At 42.3% G+C, this 11,223-nt stretch overlaps 1 protein-coding gene across 2 annotated transcripts; it reads right to left on the bottom strand.

The window, feature by feature from the left end:
• Positions 1-10,812, bottom strand: LOC114354777 (zinc finger protein 710). 2 transcript variants are annotated; one of them, XM_028307336.1, is made up of 11 exons: positions 10,742-10,812; positions 9,839-10,124; positions 9,212-9,412; positions 8,117-8,257; positions 7,241-7,434; positions 5,781-5,879; positions 4,455-4,629; positions 3,446-3,554; positions 2,416-2,609; positions 1,509-1,598; positions 1-1,228 (listed from the first exon to the last, which is right to left on the bottom strand). In XM_028307336.1, the coding sequence occupies exons 2-11, from the start codon at positions 10,110-10,112 to the stop codon at positions 1,179-1,181; spliced, it is 1,527 nt and encodes a 508-aa protein (XP_028163137.1). In that variant the 5' UTR covers positions 10,113-10,124; positions 10,742-10,812; the 3' UTR covers positions 1-1,178. The 2 variants fall into 2 exon arrangements, with proteins under 2 accessions (XP_028163137.1, XP_028163138.1); XM_028307337.1 differs by having other exon boundaries at positions 3,446-3,542.
• Between the last annotated feature and the right edge of the window lie 411 nt (positions 10,813-11,223).

The raw sequence follows: 11,223 nt of genomic DNA, 5'->3' as shown, positions 1-11,223 counted from the left end.
TTGTTATTTTACGAAGTAAATCATTGTCTGAAAGAGTTAAATAGTTACCTAAGTTTTAATCTACTATTAAATTAACATTATCCTTGACCAAGATTCTATTTCATGTACACAGTCATATTTGAGAATTTATGTTTATGTGTTTACCTATTACTTTCAATATTATTTTAAGAATTGTAGATGGAAGAAATATTGCTTTTATGTTAAACTGCGACTTAGATCTACATACACTTTAAATTCTTAAGTAGGTACATTTATTTATTTTTTTGTACTTTCCATATCAAGTTTTCACTTTGGAACGCCTACCTAAAAAGTTCTGACCGTTCTATAAAAATATGATTTTCATCTAAAGCTGCTCGTAGTTTTTATAACGTATTTTACAATTTTAAAGGATTTAGGTAACTATACAATGTTATATCTGTAGTACTATAATCAATATAATAATTACACATTTTTATGGTCACTGTGAACTCAAGTTTGGAAGAAAATATACGCCTTTCTAAACATAAACAATTTAACAATTATAAATAATCCAAAAACGATCCGAAACAGGCCCTCAGAGGTCGCCAACAAGTAAATATAAAAAATATTTATTCCATAAAATTTTCGATAACAATAAAAAATATAAAATCAACAGAATAATCACAGCTATCACAATATGTTTGCTTTATCAAATAGTTTTAAAGTATCACTTTAGAATTTCCTAATTTATGTAATAATTTAATTAAAACAAATGTCGAAGACGGAGCGAAGTATCTACAGATTGTAGTTTTACTTCTTATTCGATAGTAATATAATTATTTACAAAGAAACTGATAGTGGAAGAGAGACATTACCTCATTTTTAATTTTTAGAAGCCCTATCTTTTGATTCTTAAATGCTTTTATCACTCAATAACATTAATGAATTAATGTTCTGTCACATTTTGTTAAGACCTTAATAAATATTATAGTTTAGCAATGGCTCATCTCTCACTTGAAACAAACGTATTCTATAAACTATCATTCATTATTGTGTCATAGCGTTAAAGATATTCATACACGAACCATGGGTCTGTTTATGCGTGAGTAACATCATTTGTAGCTGCAGACGGTTGGGGCATGCTCTGGTGATCAGAAGCCGTCCTTGGCGGCTTGTATGAGCGACATCAGGTCCGGGCGGTCGCAGTCGGGCGAGTCTGGTCAGGACGGCGCCGACGCGGTGTCTGACGCATCCAGGGTCGTCGTGGTGTCTAGAAGGAACACAATACGTCAACCAATAAAGACTATAAGCATAAAATCAATGCTGCGTGATGTTGGTTGCTCTTTGGAATTTTAGAATAGAATAGATACAATACAATACAAATCAAAGAACCAGAGGATGAGTTGATTACTTTTCGTATAAACTATGTAATTACAGAGCGAGAATCGTGCACGAGAAAAACTTTCTGCATTGGTCTTAAAATTATGTATTTTAGTCAAATTGGATTTATCATGTTGCTCATAGGTATTATTATGAAACAATCTATGTACCTGAATTAGCGCCTGCAGACAACTCTGCCTTCACGCGCCGCGCGATGTGCGAGCGAGTGTGCTTGCGTAGATGATCCTTGCGATAGAAACCTGGAAACAAATCATCGCCTAATGAGTTTTTTGCCACAACCTTGACACAGAAGTACGGACGACTTATAAAAACTGGTTCTCGCATATTTTAAACATTAGTTTTATGTTTCAAAAACTATTATTTCGCACCAGGGTTTACTTAGGTGACAGTGGGCATTACTGGGGGCACAGTGGTTCATAGGCGTGAAAAGTACTCGAATGGCAACTGCAGACTGAAAACTGTAGTGTGTTAGGCAGGCAAGGCAGGCTTCCCACTCGAATGATCGACAATCTGGTAAAGGTCGCGAACGCTTGGACTCAGGCAGCGTAGTACCGGTCGTTTGTTGAAATCCTTGAGATGGGGGAGTCCTTTGTCTATTCCCACCTCTCGTTCCCACCACTGCAACTCCTGTGTAGCCAGGATCTACAGCTTGACCGCCACAAAAACCCATGACGTCAAACATGAAGGTCAAGTTTGTCCCGGGGCAAAGTTAAACAGTCATTGGACCCGCAACGAAATTAATCAGAAGAACATAGGAGGAGTTCGAAATTAAGGTTCGACTTCCCTCCATTGCAAAGCGGATGACAGGTGACCAACAAAGGTTTCAAACCTTTAAGAAAAGATTATGCACCACGGACAATAAATATCAATTAAGGGGGCCTATTTTATGAGAGATGATTTTTCCTTGTCGCGACATTAATAAATTGCGGAAACAGATGTATGTTTTATTGAATTAAGCATTATATCACGTTCATGTTTCCAAAGATCACACTCCCACAGTCCTTTGTCTAACAGTGAACAAGTTTTTATTGAAGCGGCTTAGTTAAGGATACATACCTTTCCCGCACTCGTTGCAGACATGCCTCTTCTCGCCCGAGTGGATGACGAAGTGCAGCGTGAGCTGCTCCTTGCGCTTGAAGGCCTTGAGGCAGACGGAGCACACGTGCGGCCGCTCCGGGTTGTGCGACTGCTTGTGCCGCGTCAGGTGGTCCTTGCGCTTCAGCGCCGCGTTGCAGATGTCACAGATGAACCTAGCATTGAAACGCAATTGGAATCTAAGTTTGTAAAGCCTCTGATTTTGTAATGTGTTTATGAAATCTACTATACAGGGTGTTAGGTAAATGGGTATATGAGCCGACACTAGCCCATGTTAACATGGTCATATAAATGGTATGGTGAAGTCAGAAAATTGATATCTTCATTTTAATTATCTTATTTTTCATACAAATCGTATGTTATAAAATTTATTTTGTATGAAAATAAGTCGGGTTTTATTTCCTGACGCTATAACTCCAGAACGCACGAACCGATTCCCACGGTTGCATTCGTTGAAAAGGTCTCGGACTCCGTGAGGTTTATAGCAAAGAAAATTCAGAAAAAATTTAAAGGGGATAAAACGGGATCCACGCGTACGAAATCGCGGGCGGCCGCTAGTGACGTCTAAAAATCGATTCCAACTCAAGTATACTCTGAATTTAAACTGGTGCATTTGCAAAACGAAGCTCGAATTCTATTTTCAACATTTATTCAACATTCAATATGTATTTAGAGCAAAGAGAGGGAAGACAGTCTGCGACTGAAATTAATTCAGAGCGTCGTTCATCATCATATTCTAAATAAGATCAAACAGTGAACGTGAACTTGACATGGAGCTTTTAATTAATAAAGAAACAACTAAAACACAATGTAAAAGCCTAACCACACATCGCTAGCTTTTCAAAACACTTATGTAAGTAGTTGGTTACTTAATTTTTAGGAGTGGCGCCACCACATCTACATGACAAACTACAACTATATGACGTTTACACTCACATAAGGCTTGCAACTTAGTGAAATATTCGCAAATGGTACATCTGAAATATCCTACCTCCTCTCCATAGTGTGTCCAAGTAAATGCTGCTCGAGCAATTCTCGCTCGGGATACGCCATCTGGCACTCGGGACAGCAGTACAGGGTGCTTCCATCTGCAAGCGAAACTATACAACTGTTTATTGACTTTCAAACTCACTCGACATCCGTGTATACTAATATTATAAGGGCGGAGTTTTGGGCTGACACTGTGTATAGGTTTGTTGTCGACACGAAAAGAAGAAGAAGGGTGTGTATTTATGATAAGAGTTAAGTATTTGTAATTCCCATAGGTACCCATATCACGAGCCGAACCACTGACCCTTCAAAGCTCAGGTTTTTCCTATTTTGAAGGTCAGGGGAACAACAAATTTGCTTAAACACGAAGTTTGTTATAATGTGATTAAAAGATTTTAAGCTGTATTAGTGTTATGGTTTGGAAATAATCTATTTATTATTATTATTTATTAAATTACGAAAAATCTTTTCTGAAAAAAAAAATCAAAGGAGGATCGTTTGTAAAAAAAAAGGTGTTTTGACTATTTCATAAAACGCACTAACTATCAAAATCGGACTGAAAATGAAAAAGCTGCCTACAAACCATTCATCTTTTTGTATTTTACCTAATCGTGAGGTCACATAACGCGTGCACCGTATTAGTCCAGTCAATGAATGCTTTAACAACGGTGTAGATGGAAATCCGTGGAACACAATTTCTTCGGCTTCGGGACTTTATTTAGACTAGTTAGGAGGTGAACATAGCAAAAGTCCCCGCCCTTAGCCCTTGAGCCGGCGGCGAGATAGGGGTTTGAAGGTACCATTTTGGTATTGTTCATATCACAATATCTCTGGTAACCTTTTGCACGTCGGTCATTGGCTATTGTTAAGGTCACAACTCGCAGTTATATTTAATAGGATTTACCTAAATCTATGTTATCTTGACGTATTTAACAAATGTTTAGCTCACGTGAACACGTGATGTGTGTGATGAAACTGAAGCCCCCCACCCCAATATATTCAAAGCTCACCCAAAGCAGTAGTGATCCTGATCTCCCCTGGCTTCGGTCTGGGCTGCTTTTCCTTAGCCGATTTCTTCTTTTTCTTTTTCTTGGCTGGTGTGGGGGAGGTTGGGGCGGCCAGCACCTGAGTGACTACTGGAGCTGTCTGTACCACGACGCTGCTTACAGAGTGCGAGGGCAGTTGCTGGGGACAGAGCAGGTGGAATGATAGCTCACCTAGAAACGAGAATGGAGCGATGGGTTTAAATTAGTTTGTGAAGCATAGCTTTCGTTTGTCAGAAAAATGGTAAGAATTAATAAAAACTACTCAATACTCAATCGTTTATTGCATAACCACATTAGCATTATTCACATTAGGTCTTACAATTTAGGCAGTTATACAATGTGGACCCAGTTACGGCACAGCAACTTTAGGAAGGAGACAGAACGACGATCTTAATAGTTTCAACAGAAATTAATGTAGGTAGGTACACATTGAGTTTGGTGGAAATGTCATTATTAAACGTTTCGATAATTAGAAAATAAAGATAGAATTAATGAATTATTAAAATGGAAAAATATTGTTAAAATGTCATGCTAATTACTTGTTATCAAGTGTTGAAATGTATACCAATCCCAACTAATATTATAAATGCGAAAGTAACTCTGTCTGTCTGTCTGTCTGTCTGTTACGCTTTCCCGCTTAAACCTCGCAACCGATTTTGATTAAATTTGGCATAGAGATAGTTTGAGTCCCGGGAAAGAACATAGGATAGTTTTTATCCCGGTTTTTGAAACAGGGACGCGCGCGATAAAGTTTTTCTGTGACAGACGAAATTCCACGCGGGCGAAGCCGCGGGCGGAAAGCTAGTATAAATATAAATACCAAGTAGGAAGTCTTAAATCTGACACTGCTTACAAATAGTTAGTCGAAGAGCTGTAATATCTATTCTGTTTCTTGAAACATATTGTAACGTCACTTATCACTGATTCTAGAACCTCAGAATCAATTAATACCTATACTATGCAATGGGTAGGATCGATCAGAGCCGTATTTATAGAAGACTAGCTTTCCGCCCGCGGCTTCGTCCGCGTGGAATTTTGTCTGTCACAAAAAAACTTTATCGCGCGCGTCCCTGTTTCAAAAACCGGGATAAAAACTACTCGCATTTATAATATTAGTATAGACTTATTTATGTAAAAAGGATTTTTAATTAAATAGCTAATTGACAAGGTTTTTTTAGTATACAGTATTTGTTTTTATTTCTTATCTTATGAAAGTTAAACTGAAGTTATTTTTGTCTCAATCAAGATGGTCGAATATAGCGTAAAATTAAAGTAGCAAAAAAGCCTTACCGTGGCGATGGTGGATATGGGAGGCAGCGCGTTGGTGACGGTGACCACGTTGTGATGCTCCTGCCGCTTGTCGGCGGCCGCCGACGGCAGCTTGGCGTACTGCGGACAAGAAACCCTTTGGTCATATATTTATTTAATGAAGGAAACATACAACTTTTATAATTCACTAGCTTTCCGCCCGCGGCTTCGCGCGCGTAGACTACATTATCTACGGAACCTACGGAACCCTATTTTTTTCCTAAATAAAATTTAGCCTATGTTACTCGTGGATAATGTAGCTTTCGAATGGTGAAAGAATTTTTAAAAAAGGTGCAGTAGTTTTGGAGCCTATTCATTACAACCAAACAAACAAAGTTTTCCTCTTTATAATATTAGTGTAGATATAGGTACCTACATGAAAAGTTTTGATAAGACATAAGCCAAAAAAGTTTTAACATTAGTTCGTTAATAGCGTATGTAGACATTATTATAAGTTACGTAATTACTAGGTACTTTCATTGTTTACAAAGCATTAGCGTTTTTGGTCATAGCACTGAGTTTAGGCTGATAAAAACTTCGTTTGTTTCAGCCAAATGACGTCCACTGCTGGACAAAGGTCTCCCTCAAGGATTTCCACTACGACTGGTCCTACGCTGCCCGCATCCAGGTATGTACGGGTTACCGCGTCCACGACGCTACAAGGTACTTATTTCTCACGTCTTGCGAACTATTCTGTACCAACGGCCATCAGCTCTACGAGCTATGTGTCCTGTCCACTGCCACTTAAAAACTTATTTATTACAATTTTTATGTAACTACAGCTTTTTTTCGGATGGATGCGGGCAGCGCAGGACCGTTCATTGTGGAAAACCTTGGGGGAGGCCTTTGTCCAGCAGTGGACGTCATTTGGCTGAAACGAACGAAGGAACAGCTTTTTTTCATGGTCGTCATGTAGTCTACAGCTGGATATAGCCCTTACTTAGAGCGCGGCAATAAAAACTTGAGGTAACTTGAGGTATAGTTGCATGGAACTGGCGTTAAAGAAGTAACTCTAGAAATCTGATGATGCTTCCACAGACCAAACGCGGGGTTTTTTGACAGCCACCCGCGTTGCAACTGCTGCCTTCAGTGTGCCTACTGCCGCGCTGCAACTGACCCGCACTGCTTCTGACCCACGTTTGGTCTGTGGAAGCCTTTACTTAGAAATATCGTTATTAAAGCACACGCTAAACCCAGAGCAGTTAAACAACTTGGACTGGGCATGAGGCACACTGAAAACCAGCGTCGTGGCCTTCCTTACCGTGGGCCACGGCATATGCTGAGTGGAGTCCCATTGCGATGGGCATCGCTGTTGCGACAGGGTGCTCAGTTCACTTTTTATTTCCTTGTGCTATTTCTGTCGTTTTTTCCGTATACCTTATTTGTCCTTAAGTAAGTGATGTTCATCGTAATAAATGTTACTTTATTTCTAAAGAACTTACCGTAGCAATAGTTGATATGGAAGGCAGGGCATTAGTAACTGTCACGATGGTGGGTTGCTCTTCCCGCTTGCACTCGTTGGCCGGCGTGGAGTATTTGAGTAAGTGGTGTAGCGGCAGAGGTAAGGCGGAAAGGTAGTCCGCCACACCCCCGCCTAGGGTCTGCCATGTTGAACTGTCGGAGACGTCGCCAATGCCTTGGGAGAAAAAGAATCTTACAAAATATTGATACGATAAATACGGAAATGTACGAAACTCAGAGTAGGTACCTTACCTATAAGTTATTGGGGTTGTCAATAGGTTAGTCTGGAATAAAACGGTTAAGGCTCCTATCGCGATATGGTAAAACCCGCCAGCACGACCGCTTGTTAGTTCACGAGACCGCGATTGATGAGTTGTTGTTTTCTTATAAGCATTTAATCAGAAATATCGAGAAGGTAGTGCTTACGAACGATCGCGTAGGCCGTAGATGCTCTTGCTGACTATAGACACTCACTTAAGTCCCTGATCAAGGGAATACAAATGGCTAAAAAAAGCGGATTGTGATCTATCTGTACACATCATCGCAAATTCACCAAATATACAGCTAATCCGAGTGCCATGTCAGGCGTTTGCCGCGCTTGCACACTTATACGTAAAGAGGAGTGTCCGTATCATCCACGTGCAAAATGTGCCCGTAAGTCATTTATAAGTAATAACATGTAAGTATTCAAGGAAGATCAGCGACGGTATTTCCGTCATGTGTGGTAAAGCCTATAAGCATCTCTCTTCTCAAATACCAGATTCTAACTCAAGCGAAAAAACAATAAAATAAGGCATCTGTCTTCTCAAGTATGAATACTTGTACAACCCAAGTGAAACTTAAATTAGGGCACTTACTAATAAACTCAGCGGGAGCGGCGGCGGCGGAGCGGTCGGCGCGGGTCTCCTGCTTGATGGCGCGCGCGAGCGCCGCCGCCTCCTTCGGCTCGTGTAGCACCACCAGCAGCTGCTGCCCTTGCTGCAGCGGCGCTTGCGTCACTGTGCACAGACGTTTGTGGTTCAATAGGATGTCTATAAATAACTTGAAAAAATCAAACTGCCTAATTTCGACGGGTTCATCCAGTGTCTAAGTAGCTCAGTTGGAAGAGCAGTCGCCCGGCAAGCGGAAGGTCGTGGTTTCAATGAGGGCTATCGTTTTTATACTTAACAGTTGGCACCCCTGGCGATTGACAGGACCTTACTCTACAGTGGCGCTAACTGGTGAGCGCTAAAACGATAGCCCTCATTCCCGTCTTAGGCAGTTCGATTTTTTCAAGTTATAAGTTACTCGTACTTAGGTACTCGGCCAGGATGGCAGATGGCTAAGTGAAGCACCTTTGCTTGTGAGCGCATATTGATATGGACGTTATTAACCCGAAAGCTGAAGTCAGACTGTTATTTACCAAAAGCTGCTGCATCATGGTGGCCATGAAGTCATGCGTCAGGCCCTCGCAACGCGAGGGTCCTGCTTGTCAAAGCGCTTTCCTACCTTCCGAGCCGAAACTTTGCTTCAAACATAGCTAGTCAGCACGCTTTATTCACGCCTGACACCGCAACTAAACTAGATACTGAGATAAGACAGAGACAGGGACTTTTACTTACCAAAAGTGTCCCCCTGCTGCTGCATCATGGTGGCCATGATATGATGTCCTCGCGGTACTCTCGCTTATCCCGCTGCTCGGCCTTCAGCTGCTGAACCTCGGCCTGCACGTAGGTCTGCCCGCCATAAGTTACTAACTGACCCAGATAATAAGTCTAAAAATGTCAGAACAGTATTTACCAAAAGTGTCGCTTTCTGCTGCATCATATCAAGGCGGTTATTTATGAAGTCCAGCGTCAGATCCGAAGTCGAAGCGCTGTGTTGTCTTCGGTTACCGCACCTTTACCTCTAAATAGCTGACTTATAGTTTACATAGATTAACGTATACTCGTACCAATAGGAACGTTACTTACCAAAAGTGTCTCCCTGCTGCTGCATCATGGTGGCCATGATGTCGTGTGTGATATCCTCGCGGTACTCCCGCTTATCCCGCTGCTCGGCCTTCAGTTGCTGTACTTCGGCTTGCACGTAGCTGGTCTGCCCGCCGTACGTGATGTTGCCCAGGTTGACCGACGACGACGCCGAGATCGTCTGGTATTTCACGCCCGTGTTCACTGTTTAAACACCGTTGCACTTGAGGAAACGTGTACAAACTTCAAGATAGTTTTTAACTAATTTCATTTGCCGTATTATTTAGGCCCGGAAGAATTTAAAGTAATATTTTGGAAACATCTACAGCAAGTATGTGAAAATATTTAAAAAAAACTACATGAAAGTTTTTGAAAAAGTTCAATATTGTTGTAATTAAAAATGTGATAAATATTTGTGAAAAAAATGTTTGGTTACTGCTTACACAACAAAAGTGACCACCGAACACTTTGGTTATGAGGAACAAAATGTTGTGTAAATTAAACAAATAATTCTGTAGTGAGCTAGTTTGGTTATAGTTAAAACTTAGTTCGGTGGTCACTTTTGTTGTGTAAGCAGTAACCAAACATTTTTTTCAGTTGTCACCGTGTTTGCATTTACTATTTATTTACCTGTATGTATAGTCGGCATGGCGGTCAGCACAGCTGTGGGCTGCGCGCTGCTCACCACGACCACGCTCTCGGGCTGCCTGAACTTGACCCCGTCCACCACCGTGCCCCCCGGCGCCACCGCAAACTGGACCCCTCCACCCCCCTGGTACCTGGTCTCCTGGACCACCCCCGTGTTGTTCCCGCCCCCCTCATAACCAAACTTCGCGGCGAACTGGTGGATACTCGGGATCGCCGCCGCCGTCGGAATGTGACCCGTGAACGGAGCGAAATTCATCTTGATCTAATTCTGCAACCAAACATTCAGCGTCGATGTGTGCGTAAGGGTATGGGATGGGCCCCATGCTTCGCTGAAGGCGGTGGAAGGAGGAGGGAGTTGCGTCTTGAGTCACTAAAACCGATGGTGTGGGTGACATTTCGCAGCAAAACTTTTCCGACATCAACAAAACTTTTCTTCACTTCTAATCCGGATTAAGTAAAACCATTAAATTAGCCTTAAATATTAATTTAAGTTTAAATAATTTAATAGAAGTCATCGAAATTTGAAAAATCGAAGGCCAATTAAATATTGACCGAGTCCGCGTGCACTCCGGCGTGCGATCGTTACACATGACTGCTCGAAACAGGTTTGAAGAGCTAAGGGGCTGGGGGTAGCGCGGAAACGCAGCCTTGCACCGGATTACCGGACAGGTGGTGTATGCGACGCGCGAACCACAACAAACCGAGTCAAGGGTGCGGCCCCTGCAGGGCGCTAACTCAACCCCCGCCATTCTGCCTCACCCCAACGCGCTTTTCTAACGCTTTATTTTTAGCGGCCCGCTCTCCCACACCATCGGAGGCGGAGGCGCGCGCCTGGCCCGGTGGCCGAGCGACGGCGCGAGAGAGGACTTGGAAGGGAAGCGTTACCTGATTTCTCGCGGTGAGTCGAAGATTCATCGCATTTTAAGCGTGAGTCTTGGTGAAATACGCGAGGGTCGGTATGGCGGCGTGCGCGGACGAGTGCGCGGGACGGCGCGCATGCGCGAGTCTCGTGGGCGGCCCCACACGTGCGGCGAAGGAAGGGACTCACTCCCGAACAAAGCACCACTTACAACACTCGGGGGTGTCGTGTACTTCGCAAAACTTGAGGAAAACTTCTAAGTGCGTAACTTTCATGCATGTGTCCCGGAGGTGCACTATAGCGCCAATACAGCACTAATTTTCACCTAAACTTTCAAAAAAATTTACAAAATTACAATGGAATAGAGCCCCGGTGATCGAGCCCCTAGCTTATCTGGCGCCCTTTAATCTGACATGCCTATCACTGTAGGTAGGGTACAGACGACAACACATCAAAGTAAATACTGTGCTATCTTATGTGGTTGTAACAGGAGCTATTTTGCAATAAA

The sequence above is a fragment of the Ostrinia furnacalis genome, unplaced genomic scaffold, assembly GCF_004193835.3.
Source record: "Ostrinia furnacalis isolate ACB-3 unplaced genomic scaffold, ASM419383v2 OfSCF2162, whole genome shotgun sequence".
NCBI lineage: Eukaryota > Metazoa > Arthropoda > Insecta > Lepidoptera > Crambidae > Ostrinia > Ostrinia furnacalis.
This window is presented reverse-complemented; position numbering and strand designations above follow the sequence as displayed.

Coding starts and splice junctions, on each gene's coding strand:
- LOC114354777 (XM_028307336.1), bottom strand. CDS start 10,112: ATGAATTTCGCTCCGTTCACGGGTCACATTCCGACGGCGGCGGCGATC. Junction 7,435..8,116: donor CGCTCCCGCTGAGTTTATTA/GTAAGTGCCCTA, acceptor TTTTCTCCCAAG/GCATTGGCGACGTCTCCGAC. Junction 1,229..1,508: donor GTCTGCAGGCGCTAATTCAG/GTACATAGATTG, acceptor TGTTCCTTCTAG/ACACCACGACGACCCTGGAT.